We start from the raw sequence: 22,290 nt of genomic DNA, 5'->3' as shown, positions 1-22,290 counted from the left end.
GGGTGTCTGCCTCTTAACCTGGAGTGCCACAGAACTGCACAGTTCTTTGGAATGTTTGTGTTCTTAGCTGAAGGGCAAAGGGCAGCAAGCCTGGTCTTCTGCTAGTTATGGTGATTGTGATGTGCTACTTCCCTGTCAGGTATAAACGTTTTAAATGGATGTACATTGGGGTGCTTTGGCTTTTGTACATTCTTTCTGATTCGGTGCTGTGACTTGTTGTTGGGAATTGAATCCATGTTGTTTGCTTTGAGGCCAAAGTCCACAGTGTGGACAGGCGTAGAGTAAGTTTCCCAGCGGTTCTAAATCTAGTTAAGCATGTTCATTTTAGCTACAGAATGTACGTTTTAGAGACCTAAGGTTGGGATTTGAGTTCTTAGTTATTTTTTTAATACTTAAGAGGCAGATTTTGTTGGTTTTGCATGTATGTTATGTTTGTACGTAGTGTTAATTATAAGTAGATTTCATCAATTTAATGGTAAGCTGGACATGGTGTTTATGGCCTACACTTTCTTAGGGATGAGTATTAATTCACTTGAAGAATTTTCTTTTATGTTGTTCTTTGCTGAACTAGCCACTACTATGAAGAGTACTGTTGGGTGCAGGTTGGCATTCATGTGGATATACTGAAAGTAATGAAGAAGTGATGCTGTTCACCGTCACCTTTGTGCCTGCAGTTTCTTCCAATTTACTAGCAGGCAGGGTTTTCTTATGTTAGTTCTATTGAAACTGTATTATGGGCAAGAATGTATGTTTGGTCCACCCATGGCTTTAATATTGCAGTGCTGAATGGTTCTATAGTGGGGTTATTGCTGAGGTGCCTTATTGGTTGCGGATGAGGACAATGGTGCTGCATCAGGGATTTCTGCTGTCCGTTTGACACTCTGTGTCCACCTGTGCTTTTGTTATCCTCTTTGGAATGTTTACTCATAGCGGGAAGTAACAGCCAGCGAAGTTGGAGACGAGGCTGGCCTTCCATTGTTCGGGGGAGCACAAACGCCCCTTAGTGCCGCTCGCTCCTCAATCTGTCAGGGACAACAAGTACTTTACCCCCGAATCGCGGTGTGACGGTGCCCGGCCGTGACCCTGAGGCGCGGAGCCGCCGTCCCGTCCCTCAATGCCGGGCCGTGAGCCCCGCGCCGGCCTCGAGGGCGGAACGAGCGCGGGCGGCGGGGGAACCGGCTCCGCGGCGTCTCCCCCGGCCCCATCGTGGCGCTCGTCCCGCCCGGGCCCCCTCCCCGCTCCCCCCGCCGCGCACAGGCGCGCTCGGCGGCGCGGGCAGAGCGAGGGCAGCGGCCTCGGCGCGGCGGGTGCGCCTGCTCAACGCGCGGGGCCCGCTGCGGCGCGCAGTGACGTGCGGCGGCCGCGGCGAGGCCGGCATCGAGCGGGCGGCGGGGGGGGAGGGGAGGGGAGCGGAGCAGGCCGCGCGCGCTCGCGCCCCGCCGCCCGGCCCAGCCCGTGATTGGTGCGGGCCCGGCGGAGCCGAATGCCAGGCCCGGGCCGCGACGGCGGCGGAGTCCTGCGGGCCGAGCCCCCCCGCTCCCGCCGCCCGACGCCGGGGCGCAGCCCGCCGCGAGGAGCCGCGCAGGTGAGCGGAGGCGGCGGGGCCGGGGACCGCGGGGGGGCGGTGAGGCCGCGGCCGAGGCCTGCGAAGGGTCCTCGAGCGCCGGGCTCCGGCGGGGGGGGGGGGGGCAGCGCCGAGCCGGGCGGACGGGAGGTGCCCGCGGGCCGCGCGGCCCTTTGCGGGCGGCCAGAAAATGGCGGAAAACAAAATGTCGGCCGGCGGGGCGGGGAAGGCGGCGGCTCGGCGGGACAGGGGTTATCCCCGCCTCCACGGCCCGCCGCCGCCGCGGGACGGGAGCCCGGAGGCGGCCCGGGGCGCTGCCGTGGGGCCGCCGTGCCCATGGGAGCCCTCGGGCGGCGTCGGGCCCCGGGCTGCGGGCGGCGTCCCGCGGGGTCCTTTGTCTCGGCGGCTCCGCGCTCCCGCTCCGCCCTCAGCCGCCGCCGCGCAGCCACGATCGGAGCGCGGGGACCGGGCGCTGCCCACCGACAGAGCGCGATCACGACGCCCGGCGGCGCGCCCGGGACGCGGACACGCGCAGCGCTCCGCAACCGCGCAGCCCCGGCGCTGCAGTGCTGCCATGCACTGCCCGGTACTGCACTGCCCTGTATTGCACTGCACTGCACTGCCTGCCCTGTACTGCACTGCACTACCTGCCCTCGGGCGGGAGCTGCCGGCGGGGATGAGCGTCTGTATCCCCTGCTCACTGGGGCGCGATCGGGTGACGGGCCGGTGTTTCGCCGTCTTTGTCATTTCAGTGTCTTGGTGGATGGGTGATCGCAATAAAGGACTTTCAAACGGACACGATACGTTCGCTGTAACAGCCGGGCTTTTTGTGCCGAGGGTTCCCTCTGTGCTCCGTGTTGCCGTCTGTTGTGTTTCTGCCCGAGCAGGACGTTTCTCGTTCCACTCTGTGGGTTGCTGCGTTACAAGTTGACAAGGAAAACACAGCTGAAATATTTTCGAGGGAAGATAATTCCTTTTTGTTGATACTGAATTGTAAGAGATGGGAGAATCTGAGAACATCTGCTTTGAATTTCTCAGCTACATCTGAGTTTGTTTACTGTGTTCCGTTGGAACACTCCTGTAGCTGAGCTTCAGTCGAACCAAATGTCACGTGCAGCCCAGGAGGATCTGCAGCTCCTGGCCAAGTGCAGTGCTGCGTTTTACTTCATTATATGAAAGCACCACTTCAATATTAATGAGAGGAATTACACTGTTCCAAAGGAGAACTGAAGGGCTGACCATCAGGTGTGCGTTGTATGACAATGCATCGCAGTACATCAGCATATATGCACGAAGTGATGTGAAGTGTGGCGGTCCCAAATGCTAAACGTTAGCTTTGGTTTTACAAATAGCGTTTGCAGGGGTTTACATATCGTTCCTGTCTCCAGATGGAGGGGTCCTGGGTTCCCTTTTTGTTGTGCAGTGCATTGCCTGGTCTCAAGCGAGACAGCATGCTGCAATTAAAGCAGTGAGCGCGTTACTGAGTGTTCTGAAGTGATGTTATTTTATCACTAATGAAGCATTTTGCAGCATTTTGTTCATAAATACATAAAGGAGAGAAGGGAGAGGAAAAACTTGATGTCACAATGGGTTCGTGGAGGTGAGGGGTGGATAAACACAGGGCTACGGCAGGGGCCAGAGTTGAGGCTTTCTGGCTTATTTCTCAATGTCCTTTTTTAAAGCGTGTGATTGGAACAGGTCTGTAGTTGTGTGGGTGTGAAATGCTGTGTGTTACGGAAGGAAGCTGTGAAGAACCACAGTTCATCAATGTGCTGTGTTTCTGTGCTGCTTGTAAGAACAGGGTTTGTGCAGATATGTAGCGTGTGAAATCATCTGTGTTACTGAGATCCGTGAGGGAAAAATACCAATTATTGCAAACTGCCAGCCCTATCTGTTAACTGTCCAAGCATTAGCAACAAGGGGTCTCCCTGCTGGCATTGCATTCCTTCTAAATCCAAAATCAGGTACCAGAAAATCTCTGATTTAATAGCTGGTGCAGCTCTGCCCTTTGCCTGCACTGAGGGATCATGAAGGCGTGCTTGCAGTGCTTGGGTGCCAGTTGCATCAAGCAGGTACAGCTCTGCATGTTCCCTGCCAGCACATCTTAGTCCATCTCGGGTGTGATGGGATGTTGGAGTGTGCTGTATTAGTTCTGCACTCGCTCCATCAGATGGGCTGTTTATGGTCTAGAATGATATCTTCAGAAACGCTGTATAATAAATTCAGTAGGAAGAAATACATTCATCTTTTTCCCTCTCTAACGATTTGCGTCGTAGATTTCAAGACTATTAGAGACAAGTAGATTTAAAAGGTGTTAAAAGGGTGATGCTGACTTTGGTTCTTTTGTGTCCTCAGTTAAGTTGGAGCCTCCCTGGAGTGGAACACTTACTGTTGCTTGAAACCTCCATCTTTGTGGGCTGCTTGCTGCTAACTCACCTGAGGACCTCAAGAGTATAAAAGAATGACATCTGCTCAGTTCCTTCCTGTATGATGAAGATACAGTAAGCATGGGTCACCTTTTCCACGTTTTTATTTTGTCTGTCTAATATCGGTTGTTACTGTTTTGTGTTTCTTTGTGTTAGATAAATTGGGAAGCAGAAGCCCCTGAGCATTAAAGAGCCAAAATAATAAAGCAGGTGTGAAAAAACAAAAGCGAGGAATCTAAAGATGTAACAGCAGGAATTTTACAGCTGGTTGGTGGGTCTGCTCTGTCAGAAGCTGTACAGGACTTTGTACACCAGAGGGACGTTGCAGATGGCTGTGTAGGACCGGCTTTCTCCTGGCTGCGGAAATGAGGTGGCACAGAAGGGATAGCGCTTTGAAGATCAGATTTCTAAAATAATGAGATAATTTTATGAATGTCGTCTACCGACGTGGATAGCCCTGGGCTGGTGAATGGAGATGCTGGTGCAGAAGTCAGGTCAGCACTGTTGTTTCTTCTGCAAAGTCCTGTGACAGTGGAGATGCTGCACTGCCATTTCTTACACAGGTCTCCTGCTGCTGCACTGGGGAGCTTTGCACTGTGTGCTCACACCTAACCACACGTGGCTGAAATCTTATGCTAGGTCTTGTGTTGGACTGTTTTTTAGTGATACAGAGGGGCTCATGCACAGCCACTGAAAATCTGCTTCAGCACTTCTGTTCTTGTCAATCCAGTGCACAGGGCAGCTTTTTTCAAAACTTAATTGCAATTTAACCTGTTTAATGAAAGCTGCACATGAAAAAATGGATAGAGGTTTGAGATAACTGATAGATTGAAAATTGTGAAAGAATCTGAATAACTGGGTCTCGGTGCAGCTCTCTGCTCTCCTCAGTGCACTCTGCCCCATGCTGCCATCTTGGCCAGCCCTGATAAGGGTATCCAGAGGCACAGCACAAGTGGCTCTTTGTGCGTGGCTGCTGGTGCAGGTTGGTAGGGTCAGCCCTGGAGGTGGTCATCCTGCTGCAGTGACTTCTGATTGTTGCTTGTCCACGCTGTCACCTGTGGTTTATTTCCAGTAAAGGTAACAGTCTTCATGGCAAATTTCTGCTTCCAGATAGTAGTTACACCTCATCAGGTTGTTGCTTCGTAATATGCATTACATGTTTTGTTAGGGTGGACTGATGCTACTGCCAGTATTGCTTGTGAACGTGAGCTGTTACTCTATGGAGAATGGCCTCACAACACTGCAAAACTTGACGTTCAGTTTGTGTTGGGGAAATTGAAGTTTGTGACATTTCTTGTACTTACTACTCCGACAAGTAAAGTCTATTCCTCTACATGTTGAAGATAAGCAAAAAGAACTTCTTTGTTTATTTACACAGATTACAAACAGAACTGTTCTAGGCCAGAGATTTACATAGAAAAAGAACTACTAACATGTTTGATTTCACTTGCATGAATAATTCTTTTGAGTACTGCACAATTATTTACAGATGGAAACATTTGCAGGATATTAGGTCACAAAGCATAAAGCTGTGGGAAGAAAGCAAAGTGAGTTGTATGAAGTGCTGCTTGTTTTTTCTTGAACTTGTGGATAAATACATTTCTGTTAGTCAGTGTGACACACGAATCCAGTAAAGCTGACGAACACAGTGGTGCTGTGGTTAACAAATTCTGGTTTTGCTTTTGCAGTTATTTGTGAATGAATTTAGCTGAATATGGATCCGGGTGGTGGAAGTCTTGGATTGCAAACACAAGAATCCAAAATGCCTCACGCCATGATTATGCAGGACTTCGGTAAACGTTTTATTTGTTAAACATTAACTAACAACACCAAAACTGTTTTTAGTTTTGCAGTATGTTTGCGAGTGATCGTAAGATGTGAAGTTGACTAATACAACAGTGATGTTTGTGTGGCTTTTTGGAGAAATTTCAAAGTATAAGATGGTGTGTAATGAGGCTTTGTATGCTCTGATTGCTCATCTCCTATCCCCAAAAACTGAGATAACTTCAAAAAAAAAACCAACAGCTATCTGTGGTTCAGAGTGCTGTAGATGGGACAGATGTTGTATGCAGCTCAGTGCTTTTATAGTGTGTGCCTCTGCTTGAAATACCACTGCCCGGCTGTTACACCTGCGTGCTGCCACAGGTACAGCTGAGCTTTTGTTGGTTGCCTTGATTACTGTCTCCAGCTCTCACTTAGGAGATGTAAATGAGGTGGAAAATAAAATCTTTATGTGTCAACAAGTAACTTTCTAGGTAGGCAACAATTTACAGATGTAGCTGAATCTGTAATTAATTAATGTCTTTCACAAAGTGCCAAAATAACTGCATTTGCAATACAGTGTTGAATAATTCTGATATTTTTTTCACTCTTATGAGTGAATGTTTTACTCACTAAGATTAAATCTGCTATTTCAGGGTTCATTACAGTAATTCTTTTCCTTTTTTCAATAGAAAAGTAGCTTTCAGATATGACTGAAAAGCTTTGTGCTTCTAGATATTGATTGCAGTGTGGCAAGTTGTTGAAAATTGGGCTATAAATATGGCATATGATAGAATACTTAATTTTATCAAGACCCCTACAGTCTGAAGAGTCAGAGTCCTTTTATTGTAACCACCAAAGAATGTATTGTTAGCACGTGGACTACCTTGAACAGTTTTTTCTAGTGAGGTGCAAAGTGTAGAATGTTGAAAAATAACAGCTTTGCGTCTGGTTTACCTCACTTACACAATTATTCTGTTCCTTGGATAAACACTGCTAATGCAATAATTTTAACCTTTTTCTCCTCATTCCTAATTGTTCCATAGTGGCTGGAATGGCTGGCACTGCTCATATTGACGGAGATCATATTGTTGTGTCGGTCCCTGAAGCTGTCCTTGTTTCTGATGTTGTTACCGATGATGGAATAACTCTTGATCATGGCTTAGCAGCTGAAGTTGTGCAAGGACCTGACATCATCACTGAAACTGATGTTGTAACAGAGGGTGTCATTGTTCCTGATTCTGTTCTGGAAACTGATGTGGCTATTGAAGAAGCACTAGATACCAGTGATCATGTTCTGACTTCTGATCTAATAACAGAAGCTGTTAGAGTTCCTGATCAGGTGTTTGTGGCTGACCTTGTTACGGGTCCTGATGGACATTTGGAGCACGTGGTGCAAGACTCCGTGTCAGCAGCTGACTCACCTACAATGGTCTCAGAAGAAGTCCTTGTAACGAACTCAGATTCTGAAACAGTCGTTCAGGCAGCTGGTACTGTTCCTGGCTCTACAGTGACTATAAAAACAGAAGATGATGATGATGGCAAGAGTACATCTGAAGACTACTTAATGATATCTTGTAAGTTAAATAAAGCCAGACATGAACAGGAGGTTACCTTAAATAGAAGTGGTCTAGTGGAGAGGAACCACGTTAACTGGATCCTTGCTGCACTCTGTACTGAAGCTCTCCACTTTGCTCTTTCTTACTCTTGTCTGGATTGGAGTTTGTGTAGTGAAAGTAGTTATCGCTGATACGGTGACCTAAATAATGATCTTCAAGCTGTTGAATGTATATGCTTCTGGTTCTGAAACTGATATTCCCCAAAAACATATGAAGGTGAAAAATTGCATAGGTTTTGAGTAGGCAACTTTTATTTATTTATTTATTTAACATACAGAGGCATAATGCTGCATTCTGTAGGTTTACAAAACAATGACATGTTGGGTTTGATCAGTAGAATCCAACAAAGAGGGCAGCTTTTTCAAGGTACTGGACTCTTTTTTACCTCTTGTCAACAAAACAGTGATTGTTTAGCTGAATTAAAAATAATTATTGCCATTTTCTTGCATGTCGTGCTGTTGTGGACACAACCTGACAGTAAGGAGTTGAGTACATTAACTGAGAAGCTTTCTATTAGTGGGAAGAGGCTGCCTACTTCACTAGGCTACCCCATCCAAACTTTGGAGGAAGCTGTATAGCTACAGGCTATGTGTTGAACAACCCTTTTTATTCAGTATAAGTTTACCATTCTGTGATTTCTGTAATGTCACATGTCACTAACAGAAGTTACAACTACTTTGGTAAAAGAGCCAAAAGAGTCCTCAGCCTAAAGGCAACATAAACCTACAACATAAAAAGTCCCATGTTTGTAAATAAAGGAACACGGTTCTTAGTCAGTTGTTTCACTGAAAAAATTCCTCCTTTCTGACAGAGTACTTACGATGAATTGTATTCTGTAGCCGTGATATTTCCAGCTGCACCTTTGTAATTGTAAGTAAAGTCATCTTTGGAATTCTTGTTAGATAGTTACGTGATTTGATTGTAACAGTCACTGTCCTTAGACAGGAGCATCTCAACCTTCAGTAGGTTACCTGGTGACCTCAACTGTGGCTGGCACGTACCTACTGTGATCAGGTGTGCTCAAGCCTGCTGATGGCTTTTCCAGCGTTTCTGAGCCAGTCTGAGACCCAGATTTAAGCAAATCACGTCTGCTTGTCTGTATAACTGAGATATGTCTGAGTAATCATGGTTGGAAGCTACATTATTAGTCTGGAATTTTGTTTGAAAGTAATCAGGTGCACATTAAGAGAGGCTTTTTCCTCTATGAGGCTTTGAGGCTGTGTTGTGCTCTGTGTCAGCCAGAACCAACGAAGGATACGCTGCTGATTTTTATTTTCTGTTATTTTTTTTCAGCAAAAGTGAATCAGTCCCGTACAGTTCATTGGTTTCATGTTTTCTGTTTGCTTATGGTTTATAAATTGGCCATTAATCTGTTATGGGTCTGAAGACAGTCTCTGTGTACAGCAGATAAATACATCAGTTTAACAAGCGTTTTAAAGACATTTTTATTTACTTACATTTTTAATTTCAAGGGTTCACCAAATATTGTAGAAAGTTAATTTTGTGGCGTAGTTTATTTTAGGGTGTATTGATGGGGTTGAGTAACTTTTTGTACATTTTAACTTAAATCACTTCAAAATATTAAAGATTCATCGTATTTCTTACCTGCCTCTTAGTGAAATTCAGAAGCTGAAAGGAGGGAGCTGCACACAGTTGTACCCTTGGGGAATATTCCAGCTGTGGAACACATTATGGGGAACAATATTAGAAGTGGATTTTTATATGTATATATATATTTATTTTAGAGTGTATAGCTGAGCTGAGTGTGAATGTTAACATTTTAGCTTATTCTTTTGCTGGGGATTTTGGCTTAAGTGTACAGAGAGGTAGTTTTTGGCACTGTCCCAGAGGAGAGGAATTCAGCTTTGCAAGCGTAAGACTGAAAATACTTGGGTTTGGTGCATTTATTGGGTATGCCATAGAATATGCACAATACCCCTATTTTAAATCTCTGGAATACCAACTGAGAAGGTATTTGTTTCAGAGGAAATAAATACAAGATGGATGCGCATGGTATGATCGCACATCCATCCATCTCTGTACTGAGATGTGAATATAATAAGCAACGTGTCCCGTTTTGCCAGGGTGGGATTAGCACATATATAGCTTAAAGCATCCCCTTTTTTGTTTTTCAGGTTTGCGATATTCAGACCCACAGGGGATTGCCAGCTCCCGACCCGTGTGTTGGCCCTGCATGCACTATGTTGGTGACCTCATACCCACCAAAGAGCAACTCTGGAGCTGGCCTTTAGGGGTAAGGTACTGTCACCGCCGCCTCCTTTTTAGTGTATTACAGTGCAGTGTTAAACGGTTTACTGAACATTTTAGTGTTAATACTCCTACACTGTGACTAATGGGATATAAAATAAATATATCAGACACTGGAAAAATATGAAAAATTGTAAAACCACTGGACTTATCTTGCCCTCATGTTATTCCTCGTGGGCTCCTATGGTGGGTGTGATATCACCAGCATAGTGCATGCTGAGGCATCACGTGAACCTGGAGCTGGCAATCCACGGTGAATCTGGACATCACACACCTGAAAACAGCTAAGGTAAGTTTAACATTAGAAGTGTGCTGAGTTTTCCTTTACACTTCGTTATTCTGGAGGATTCAGCATATATTTATAAAAGCTTTCTGTTGCGTTATTTCAGTTAATTTTAAATGACAAGATAATAAATATGTGGTGCTTCTGGTGGGTGACTCAGATGTGGAAAACACTTCCATATTCTTCTATATAGTAAACATTCCTGTTCCTGGGAACTATCACTGGGAAAAGGCGTCAGTTATTTCAACATTGTTGGGATACCACTGTATAATGAAGTCTTATCACTTAGACCACAGAATATTTTTTATGACCTTTAAAGAAAAAAAAAACCCTCACGTTTTGCAACTTGACGAAGATTATGTGCCCTGCTGTGTTGTTTTTTGCCAATTTAAATTTTGTTTTATAAAAACTGATTGAAACCACTAAATTTAGTTTGTGTAAGATGGCAATCTAAGCAGTATCAGTTGTTCAGCCAGTGTCTTTTATTGCAGGCACTTACACAAACTGCAGCATCTCATGGTGGTGGTCTGTGTCAGTAACAGTTCCTCAGCCCACTTGGTACTTTTCAAGTTTTCTTATTTCACCTTTACTTTCTCAGCAAAGTGATTGCAAAGGCCGTCTGTACACAGACATCCCGTTGTTTCCATAACTTTAGCTTAAACGTTAGACACTACTGATCTTTAAGAACACAGAGGATGGTCAGTGGTGTGGGACTCAGTGCTGGTGTTTAAAGTGCTGTTGTTTGTCCCTCTAAGACTGGACTTTATCCTTTTTTTTTCTTTTTTTTTTTTTTTTTGAAGAACATTACAAATTTGAATTGCTGAAATACAGCACGTAAGCATGTGTACTATCTTCATGTGTTTTACACTAAATTTTTGAGTGAAAATCCTTAATCTGGTTTTTAAAAAAAGTTAAAATTGAAAACTCCTTTTATTCTTTATGTAATCTTTCTTGAGTCACAGTTGGTGTCAAGGTAAGGCGCTAATATTGTTTGCTTATTGATATGCTGTTTCACCAGGTACAATCTTCCAACTGTAGTTAAACAGTTGAGAATGCTTTCTGTGAAAGAAAGCTCAGCAGGAAGTTGCTGTACTGCTCCCAGTACTGAAATACCATTTTCTGTGTGAAGCCAACACATTATGTTTATTAAATGCACAAGTTTAGAAAAAGTTCATGTTGCTTGAAGTATGGGTTTGAAAATAACATTTCTACCCCTTGCCAATTCTAAGATTACAATGGCAGCGTGCAATTAGTGATTTTTAATACCCAGCCTTTAACTTCTCTTTCTGTGTTTTGGCAGTGCATCCAGTTATACAGCTGTTTGCACAGTCACCCCTGCCTTGTACTGTTAGTTACTCTGTTCCTTCAAAGACTTGTATATGCAGTGGGAACGTTCCTTGTACTAAAATTAAACGTGTGTTATTTTGAAGGATGTGGATAAGTTGTGGCAGGTGATGTGAGTGTAATGTACTGTGTGTCAGCTTTTAACAGATAAGGGATCGATGGTGATGGTGTTGATTTTAGTAGAGTTTTAGAATGTTTTTAATTACAAAACAAAAACCTTTTTTTTTTTCTGAGGGTAATTTTACATCATTTCTACTGATCCAACTGGGACACATTGTGGCATTTCAGTCAGTCTGTTATTTACAGAAAGAAGCAACTCAGGCCTAGGATTCTTTTTTTATTTTTAATATATTTTTCTGTTTCTGTCATAATAGAGAATAATATAAACTGTAATATTTAGAAGTTTTAAAAGGAAATACTTATTGATGCTTACCTACTTTATACCTAGCTGTGCTTTCAGTAACTTCTGTACTCTTCTGGTACAGTTCAAAATTTCTGAAATAAAAGTAAGTTTCCCCAATGTGTGGGTAGAAAATGGTTTAACTTGGATAGGTTTTTTTATCCACGGAATCCTGTCTGTGAGTGGGAAGAGCTTAGTTTGGGATTGCTGTGGTGAATTTCTGCCCTGCTGCAGGAAAAGCAACTTGCTGTTTTTGTAATAGGTTCTGAACCATCTCACATGACTGCCTTGAGTATTAAGAAAAGCCTAAACTAATCCCAGTGTACCTCAGTACACCAGGCTGTAGCCTGAAGTAGTTAAAATCAGCTCTTCAAAGGCAGACATGGCAGCCCAGAGAGCAGGAAGCTTAGAGGGACATTGGGGAGTGCTGCAGCATCCCAAGGAGAGCCATCCTTTCCTCAGAAACATGGGCCCTCCGCATCCATACGGAGTATGCTCACGGTCCTAGTCATGAAGCACTGTTTTCACATAAGTGTTAGTTAGTTTATCTTTTCCCCCCCAGTATTTCACATGATATATCCATGAAATGTAATTAATTCAGGTTTGGTTTACATTTTGTGGGATCCATCCCTGCTCAGAATATGTCTGTGGGTGTTCCATAGGCCTGTGATGGCTGTCTACAGAGAAGTTAATTTTGTCCACTGACAGTAGTGTAGTATTATCTGGATTTACTTTCGTCTCATCTTTCAATCAGCTGCATGCTGCTATACAATAATCTTCATTAATTGGCGTGTTTTCAAGTGGTAAAATTTGATAAAATCATAATTTCTTTTAGATTGAAGATGTAATGAAGTTTTTACGCATGTTTCTGTCACTGGAGTATAGTAAGGAGGATACCACCCTTGGTTAGAGTGTCTACTACTAAATCTTAGTCTCCAGTATTGAAGAGTAACAAAGCTTCTTGGAACTCTTGCACTGTAACAGGCAACCCTGGGCTAGTTTTTCACATTTTAGAGATATGTTTGATTTCACTTACTGATACATTTTTGCATCTGCAATGTAATAGTTTCAGGCAAAACTACGCACTTTGATGACAAGCTCCCTAATGTTCTTCACTTGGTAATTCATGAAATGGTTGCAGAGTTGCAACAAAACAAGTACTGAGCTTCTGGAAATTCTCGCAGGTGCCTTAAGATGTACTATTTTGTAAAGGCCCTTTATGTACACAAAACTTTACTATACGTGGGGATAGTAATGGAGAAAATCATGCTACTGGTAACTCTAACATGTGACAGTGTGTTTTTGAGCTTCACTGTTACTCTCTTATCTTTACAGTGGATGATGTTGGAGAAAAACTGGACCACATAGGAAGCGCTCCCTTGAAAATCAGTACCGAGGTGACAAATGATGAAGCGGCTAAAGATGATGGGTTTGGCTCTGAAGTTATCAAAGTATACATATTTAAAGCTGAAGCTGAAGATGATGTTGAAATAGGTACCTCTTTAAATTCTGTTTCTTCCAGTTGTATGAAGAAGTGTTTGTGCATCTTAATATCTTCTAATTCACTGACTTGTTCCTCAGTGTGATATTAGAAGGGATTGCCCATATGCTGATAAAGCATTAGTTTCATGTTCATTTTGACAAGCAATATTTATTTTCAGTGTTGAAATGTCATTTGTTTATGGCCAAACCCCAAGTACAGAAGTGGCTGAACAGCTGCACTTTTTAATAGATATTTATTTTCTGTGACTTCACAGGACAGAATGCTGTGAGTAACAAGCATACTTATAGTACTATGTTACTGATAGCATTGGTCTATTGTGTGTCAGTGTGCTGCAGTCTGTTGGGGACCACTATGCTATATGTGATCCAGCTTGACTTTAGAAGCAATAGTTAGCAAAGGATATTTCTTTGATGGTTCGTTTATGCCGATTGCAGTTTGAGGGTAGTCTTATGGGAGCATAATGCATGTTGCTGCCTCTTGTTCTAGCTGTGTGATATTGTACCCTCCTATATGGACTTAGTGGGCTGATGTTTTGGAATTGGCGTTAGTTCCACTGTCATATAATGACCAAATTCTTAAATTTCTTAAAAGTTCCTCTTATCACACATGGGATCTGACTTCTGCTGTCTGGTGATGGGGTTACCTGCTATGTTAGTTTGTCATTTTGGAAGCCGTTGCTTTCAAAAGCGTGAGTTTTATGCAGTAGCTTTGTTGTAAATAAAAAAGAAACACTTCAGTCTGAAATTAATGATGAGAATGGCTTTGTTTATGTGCACTTAAGGTGTTTGACTTCTTTTTTCAAGGTGGGACAGAAATTGTCACAGAGAGTGATTTTCACAATGGACATTCAGTAGCTGGAGTAATTGAACAAGGAAGTGTTGGTAGAATGCAGCGAGAAAAAATGGTTTACATGGCTGTTAAGGACTCTTCTCAGGAAGATGAAGATATTAGTAAGCATAATATGAAACATTTTTGTTTCTTGTGCTGTTTTGTACAACAATATAAGCATCATTCTCAAGGACTTTTTAAGTTTTTCTGAAGGATTCTTCAGCCTGAAGTAGTAACAAACTAAGTTCATCTTCCCTAAAAATAAAGAGCAGGCTATAATTATTGTGAAGTGATGTGGATAAAACGCACTTTTTCATACTGTATGCCATCATTGCACTATTTATATTAAATTTAACATGTCCCTGGATGAAGTTAATGAGGTTCTCTGAATTTCTCTTTTTTTTTTTTACCTCTGTTTTCCTGTGTGAATTGCCATGTTTAATTCTCTTTCTGGCAAAGTGGCAAATAAATGTCATCATTTCAAAACTTGTAAATTTGTATACTTGAATTTGTATTTGTATTTATTGATACGTGTTTTCTCTCTTTAAGGAATGTCTGAATAAACAGTTATCCCCTAAGGGAAGGTGTGGCTCTAAATGCCAGAGGAAGAAAACTAATTTATAACTGGTATCAATAAGAGTGAAATCAAATTAAATGCAGGAGGATTTAAAATGTGCAGAATAAAATGTAAGATGTATTCTTCTCCTTTAACTCAGGCTGTGCTGAAATAGCAGATGAAGTTTACATGGAAGTTATTGTAGGTGAAGAAGAAGCTACATCACTTCCAGACACACAGCTCGAAGAGACTGGTGTGAATAAAACTTTTGTTCCTGTTGCTTGGGCTGCTGCTTACGGTAGGAACCTCTATGCTTATTTCTTGACAATCCCTTTCATTATTTTTTTCCCAGTCTGGCTTCCAGAATCTACATGCAAATGTCACAATTTTTCACCATTGGGTGGGGGTTTGGAGGCAGCTCCTTCAGGTCTTTTAGCAGCGTCAGTCAGTGGAGCTCATAAAATGCTGTGAAAAAATTCTTTTCCACGTAATTCACAACCTTTCATGTGTGAAGTCCTTGGCTTTTTGCAATTTAGATAGGAAAAAACAGTCTCTTTTGGTAGTGTTTTTTGTTTTTTACTCAGTGCTAGCTTGCCTAGCAGTTGTCATATTATTGTAGTGGTTGTTGTGCATGTAGTGAATGGATTGCTATATGTTGAGTTATACGAAATAGGAAGGAAAGCTGCTTGGAAAACTTTGATACCATTGTTCTTAATACCAGCTTGGATGTACAGTGCGTGTGGGTTTTTTGACGATTGATATAGTCATCTGTTAAGGATTTCACAAAAGCAAGAATAACCTTAAGTATTTTATATTCACTAGGAGAAAGAGGAAATACCTTTAAAAAATAGAAGAGATGTGTAAATTTGTCCCCGATAAGTTCTGTTTATGTAGCATGTTTTAAACCTGGTAGTCTTTTGGATCAGAAATGAGAAAAACAAAACATGTCTTCTGTAGCTGTTTTACTTCGTAGAAGTAACAGGATTTATTGCAAATTCTGAATATTCTCTGATTTAAGGTTTATTCTTTCCTAGGATTTTGGCATGTTAAATTTTATATTAAGAGTATCAGATCATCAATGGCTTGTATATAAGTAAGCAAATTAGATGGTTTAGATTCAGAAATAGACATTCTGTTTCTGAGCACAGTAGCTGGGCTTGATGAAGTGTTTATAAAGCACCAGGCTTTGGCATGTAGCAGTAAGCACCTTCAATCCAAAATGAGGAATACACTCTTAGTATTACTTCTTCATCTCATAGAATAGGACAGAGTAATGTCTGGTAGGGTGGAAGTCCTTTTGTCTGCCAAGTTCTGCCCCATCAGGACAAAGTACTTTGATCTCAGGAACAAACTGTGGAATGACAACATAGTAAGCATGCGAACACATCTTCAGTGATTATTTAAGTACTGACAAGATGTGATCTTTATTTCCTGGTGAACATAATTGCAAAATACTGAACTGATATGAACTGCATGGCTCATTTTGGACAGTATTGAGCAGTTACTTGAGTTAGTTTTCTCTCATTCTTGGACTTCGAAAACCATCATCTTTAAAAAGAACTTTAATTTATAATGACTGAAATACCATTTTCTGCAGGAGATGACAGAAGACTACCCAGAAGATATGAAGATGGTCAAGCGGCAGGTAAGGGCATGTAAATATGCTGTGTAGACCTTTACAAGAAACTCATTGTCTTTAAAACAGTACACATTAATGTGTCAGTTCTTCTGATCAGAGAATGCAAAAAATTACCCATAGAGCATAAGCTGAAGAACTGCATAGTATTTCTCTTCTATTTTGAAATGAAAACAATTGTGTTAAGTGTTGTGGGTCTTCAAATTGGGTGGGGAAGTCATTGGTTGTGTATGGTTTGTAGTTGGAGCAGAGATCATGCAGTTGCTGGGAAGTAAAATCAAGTTAGATAGGTAAGAGAATGTAACCAGCATAACCGGTCAGAAATTAAGATTCTGAGAGTACAAGATATCAAAAAATGTACTTGAAAATTAAACAATCAAGTTCTTGAGTTTGGCCAATAACAAAGGCAGTGCTTTACATTGGCACTCTTAAAAAAACATCTTTGCTGTAGAGGAATGGGTGACCTGTTATGTTTTAAAGTAGAAGTGTTGTTGCTGTGCAATTCCAGTCATCAGTCCCAAAGAAAATAATTGTTTAAGATTTTTTATGGTGTCTAATTTTTGTTTCTAGGGAATAACTTGGATACACGATTAGAAAACAAAAACGGTAATGCAACACAATACCTGCAGATTTGTGATAGCATTAGCACTAATAGAGTGCTAAAACAAAAAACCAAGAAAAGGAGGAGAGGAGAGGCCAGGCAATGGCAAACAGGTAAACACTGTATGGCTATGTGTGCTCTCACCGAGTGGCACTTACTCCTTTACTATTCTTCTTCTTTTTTGTTTTCCTTTTTTTCTTTTTTTTTTCCAAACTGGTTCAGAATTAAAAATCTAAATGGTGATTTGCGGATTTCCTGTGTCCTTCCCCCTCCAATTCTGTGCATAGAGAATGTGGTAGGTTTTGCTGTTGAAGTTAGCAACATAGCACTGGTGTAATTTGTCTGAATGTTGCAAGTGATTAAAAAGTAATTGTGGACGTGCTCACCGTACATCTGATATCGCTTACCTGTCTGAGCAGTTTCTAAAACAAAACTATATAAGCTGTAGGCGCTGTGCATTGGTTGTTTTTAAACTACTCATCTCTTGCTGCAAGTGTAAGTGCATGAATCTGAACAGCAGTTGGCTGATTTAAAGCTTCTTGATCAGTAAACTCGTTTCCTTCATAACTTGTTTTTGTTTGTTTAAAAACAGCTGTTATAATAGGTCCTGATGGACAGCCCTTAACAGTTTACCCTTGTCATATATGTGGGAAAAAATTTAAATCCAGAGGATTCTTGAAAAGGCATATGAAGAATCATCCAGATCATTTGATTAAGAAGAAATACCAGTGTACAGACTGTGACTTTACAACTAACAAAAAAGTAAGTTTCCACAATCATCTGGAAAGCCATAAACTTATAAATAAAGTTGATAAAACCCATGAGTTTACAGAATATACAAGAAGATACAGAGAAGCAAGCCCGTTGAGTTCTAATAAACTAATACTGAGGGACAAAGAGCCTAAACTGCACAAGTGCAAATATTGTGACTATGAAACTGCAGAGCAGGGGCTACTCAATAGGCATCTACTTGCAGTTCACAGTAAGAACTTCCCTCATGTATGCGTGGAGTGTGGGAAAGGATTCCGTCATCCATCAGAGCTGAAAAAGCATATGAGGACCCACACTGGGGAAAAGCCATACCAGTGTCAGCACTGTGTCTTCAGGTGTGCTGATCAGTCCAATCTGAAAACTCATATCAAAACCAAACACGGGAATGACTTGCCGTTTAAATGTGAGCACTGTCCCCAGGCTTTTGCAGATGAAAAGGAGCTGCAGCAGCACACAGAATTGTTTCAAGGGCATAAGACTCATCAGTGTCCACACTGTGACCATAAGAGCACCAACTCCAGTGACCTGAAGCGACACATTATTTCAGTTCATACAAAGGATTTTCCCCACAAATGCGAGGTATGTGAGAAAGGCTTCCATCGTCCATCAGAGCTCAAAAAGCATAGTGAAACCCATAAAGGTAAAAAGATACATCAGTGTAGACACTGTGACTTTAAAACGTCAGATCCTTTTATACTGAGCGGGCACATCCTCTCAGTTCACACAAAGGACCTGCCTTTTAAGTGCAAAAGGTGTAAAAGAGGATTTAGGCAGCAAACTGAACTTAAGAAGCACATGAAGACCCACAGTGGAAGAAAAGTTTATCAATGCCAGTATTGCGAATATAGCACTACAGACGCCTCAGGCTTCAAACGGCATGTTATTTCCATTCATACAAAAGACTACCCTCACCGATGTGAGTATTGCAAAAAGGGATTCCGTAGACCGTCAGAAAAAAATCAGCATATAATGAGGCACCACAGAGAGGCCATAATGTAATATATGATGTCAAGAAGGAAGCAATTTAGAAACTGTGTTACGATAATTGGGGAAAAAAAATCTCATGAACTGTTTCTCCTGGTTTCAAAGCTCGATATTAAATCATAACTTTACATTCTTTGTATTAAAAGTCTTAAAAGCATTAGGGTTGACAGGGGATCTCATAGCCCTATGATTGTTGCTTATCAGAACCTGAAGAGCACTATAGAATGCAGAAAGATAGATGAATGTCTTAAATTTGCAGAAGGATGAATGAATGTCTTTAAGTAATAGTATTACGCGTTGTTAAGCTATGGAAGACAAAAAGAAGATGATTGTGTTACCCGTTTTGTCAGTGAGAGCATTTGTCTCCATACTAAAACAGTTCAGATATGTGATGGGATTCTTTACAGCTGGTTTGCTGAGGCAGCTGGGCCTGGCTTCTCGTGTGGTCCTGAGAGAAGAGTATTTGTCAGTCACCTGGTCATAACGTTTGAAATTGTGCCTGGAAATTATATTGTAGAACTGGTCAGCGTTAGGGGGGGTTGTCCTTATTTCAGCAAATACAACGTTTCAGTGGGAAGCGTTTGGGTTTCCTCTATTAGTTAGGTCCAACGAGAAGTTTGTAATGATTTTCAAAGCTGCTAACCTATTTTATTGCAGGATACGATGATAAAATACAGCGTTATGTTCTGATCTCAGAGGTGGTGTTGTGGTGCTAGGCTTAAAGACGTGTATGTACATAACTACCCTTTTTTTACCTGAAACTGCGGCTGAATGTTGTTCAGTATGGCACATAAAGTTAAGTTTGAATCCAACACTCTATTTTTTAAGGATGAAATGGATGCAGCTGATAGTGTTGCTACTCAGCACTACTTTTTTTTTTCTCAATACTTTAAAATCTCGAAGTACTATTAAAAAGAAAATGGAAAAGAAACTATAGTTTGTTTTTAATTAAAAGTCAAAGTACTTAGAAGCTCTTTAGGGCAGTGTTCTTAACAGGTGTGGCTATTGCCCTACCTCCTAATATGAAATTTTCAGTAGAGACATAAAATTGCACCTTTTAATCAATTCTTTTAAAAAAAGAAGTCTATACCACGCTATAAACGTGCATTTTCAATCTGTAAGAAAGTATATATGCAGTATTTAGCCAGAGAAATATGCTGCCGCTAGAGTTTGGAGATGGATCTTCAGTTTACAGTGTATACATTTAAAATATGCATCCCTTTAAACAATGCTTTGTGTTAGCATGCTGCAAATCAAATGGCGCTTAATATAACGAGCTGGTCTAGGGCTATTTAATGAACAACCTGTTCATAAGTGTTACGCATATAATGTGTATTTTTTACTCTTTTTAGTTGCTTCATGTTTGCACACAGCTGTTCACATGAGAAATTGTAATTTCATGCTATATGGTGGCTTTGTGTTTCAGATAATGTTCATATTTTGTTTTTGCACCAGATGAGAATCAGTTCCTTGAGAAATTTTTTTGTTTTTATTTTATTTTTTTTTATATATTTCTAAACTTCAGGAAGTGAAATTTGGGAAATCTCTTAGAAAAATACGTGTTTTATGTGGCTGTAAAAAATGATGTACACGCTGTAAAATAAGATTGTCACTGTGTGGGATTATTATTTCTAAATGTGTTACTCATCGTAACGGGCATACAATAAAAAGCATCTCTTGCACTCCAAATATTTTGGAGTCTATTTCTCATTTATGGTGACTTAGGAAAGTCTCATTCGGTGTAATTTTGCCTTGCTGTTTTAGTTACGTTGTTATTCCCTGGTTAATCTGAAATGTAATAACATCTCAAGTGAACAGGTTGCCCGAGGTACACACGTGTACCACTGCTGAGGGGGAAGATCGAGGTCCCAGTTAACCCCCTGAGGTTGCCAGTAGTGTAAGTACTCTTGTTTCTAAATAATTACCAGGTGAGATTCTGCCATAGCTTTGGAATTCTTTCACTTTTTGGAAAAGGGCAGGTAGGTGCTGACTTTTTATTAACTGAATAATAAGAACAGCTGTCAAAATGCTAATAGTACTGCTGTCTTAACTTTCTTCTCTTTTAGGATACTTGAATTATGACGTCGGTGATAGATTGGAACCTCTAAGAAAGTAACACGGTGTTAAATGAACACTTGGAGGATTTCCGGCGTGCTTTTAGCCAGCCAATGAGTGGCTTTTATGCTGACAAAGTGCAGACGTTAATGGAATAGCCCGTGTTTTGTTTCTGATGCTTCCTTCTGTAGGTCCAGCAGTCAGAGGAGGAGATGGTGACAGTCACAAAAGCTTAAAAATTAATCTTGTGTTTTGTTGACTATTTTAATGCTTTATTCCTGAAAACTGTATTGAATATGTAGACTGGAGGAGATCCTTCACAGCAGGCTGAAGATGACCGTTCAGTGCTGGCTCATTTTCCCACCTTCAGGATGGACAAAATAACCAGATATGTGAGTTCTTTTAACATCTTCGGCCAGCATTGTAACTAGATTCAGTTCTGCATTGTGTAAGGACCCACCAGAGTTGGTGTGGTACAGAACAGGCCATAGGGGCAGCAGACAAAGGAGTACAGTGGAAGGCTTTGGCCTTACAAGATTTCATAGTTCAAAATCATAGATGTAGGTAACTCTGTGACAAATGGTTGTTTTGTTTAAGATGAGATAATACACATCAAATTTGGATTTTGTATTTTCTAAATCTCTAACTGAATTCCAGTTGTTATTTTACCTGTCATAGAATTAAAGGTCGGAAAGGACATAGAAGATCATCTGTCTACAAGATCCAACTGTCCTCCTGTCACTGTTACTACCGCTAAGCTACGAACCATACCACCCAGCACCTCATCCAGACACCATCTTTTGGTGTACTGTTTTTTCTTGTGTATGGTTTCTTTCTACAGCTTCAGCTGAGAAAACTCCCTAAATGCTGCTAATTTATTACAATCGTGGGTTGTACCATAACTTCTCAGAATTAATATTGGTTCAGAACCACGGTGTCTGCCATCCTAAAAAGCACAGTGCAGCGTGGGACATCAGTTCTGTTATTCAGATTTTCTGTTGCACATAGTTTTTCCATGCCCAAAACTCTTACACACTGTAAAGTCCACAGAGTGTTATTTTGAGGTTTGTTTTTTAACATGTTTAATGATGGCAAGAACAGTGTGGTGGGCGCTGGATAAAGACTTACTTCCATTTCAGCTTCATCATCTTTCGAAGTTCTGTAACCTTGTATTACAGAAGCTGAAATGGGTTTTGAGTGTTCCTGCAGGTCTGCCTAAGTGAGATTTCCTTCTAGTTAGGAAAAAGAAGTTGTACCTTTCAGAATGTGGAAATCAGTGAGGAACATGTTTTCCACTATGTGGGAGGAAACAGTGGTTGGAAAAACTACAACTGTAATTGGTTGTTGTCAGCTGAGGAACAAATTTAGGAATGAGAGAGGAGCTGAAGAACAGGTACAGCCTAGGAGTCTGTGTAGGAGCCCTGCTGTCTGTGAAAGATAGATGGAGAACCTGAGCTGAGTTTAATGGCAGTGGTTATGGGCAGCCTTCTCCAGTGGGAAGTATGAAGATGAGTTACCAGTATAGTTTGGTTGGCTTATTGCTTTAGCATTTTGGACGTGTCATTATATTCATTATTTCTTCCTTCTTTTGGCAGTGAAACAGCAAAATGGCCAGTGAAGCCTAGCTAAGAAGAGTGTGGAAATAAGGTCTGTTGAAGGCAAAAATAGTAGTAAGTATTGCTATCTGTAT

General features: G+C 41.4%; 1 protein-coding gene across 16 annotated transcripts in view; it reads left to right on the top strand.

Annotated features, from left to right (window-relative positions):
- Positions 1 to 22,290, top strand: part of ZNF711 (zinc finger protein 711) — a 30,207-nt gene that overhangs the window by 177 nt on the left and 7,740 nt on the right. For 5 of the 16 annotated variants that reach the window (XM_015860318.2, XM_015860319.2, XM_015860314.2 and 2 more), the window contains exons 1-10: positions 1,419 to 1,585; positions 3,920 to 4,065; positions 5,679 to 5,783; positions 6,798 to 7,328; positions 13,001 to 13,159; positions 13,973 to 14,119; positions 14,714 to 14,851; positions 16,151 to 16,198; positions 16,760 to 16,903; positions 17,383 to 22,247. In XM_015860318.2, the coding sequence (XP_015715804.1) occupies positions 5,705 to 5,783; positions 6,798 to 7,328; positions 13,001 to 13,159; positions 13,973 to 14,119; positions 14,714 to 14,851; positions 16,151 to 16,198; positions 16,760 to 16,903; positions 17,383 to 18,560 (2,424 nt within the window). In that variant the 5' untranslated portion in view covers positions 1,419 to 1,585; positions 3,920 to 4,065; positions 5,679 to 5,704 and the 3' untranslated portion in view covers positions 18,561 to 22,247. Of the gene's footprint in view, positions 1 to 1,417; positions 1,586 to 3,919; positions 4,066 to 4,146; positions 4,485 to 5,678; positions 5,784 to 6,797; positions 7,329 to 13,000; positions 13,160 to 13,972; positions 14,120 to 14,713; positions 14,852 to 16,150; positions 16,199 to 16,759; positions 16,904 to 17,382; positions 22,271 to 22,290 lie in introns of those variants that run through there. The other 11 variants (XM_015860312.2, XM_015860313.2, XM_015860306.2 and 8 more) reach the window with 7 other exon arrangements.

The sequence above is a fragment of the Coturnix japonica genome, chromosome 4, assembly GCF_001577835.2.
Source record: "Coturnix japonica isolate 7356 chromosome 4, Coturnix japonica 2.1, whole genome shotgun sequence".
NCBI lineage: Eukaryota > Metazoa > Chordata > Aves > Galliformes > Phasianidae > Coturnix > Coturnix japonica.
Note: the sequence above shows the minus strand (reverse complement) of the source record. Positions and strands in the feature narration are given on the sequence as shown.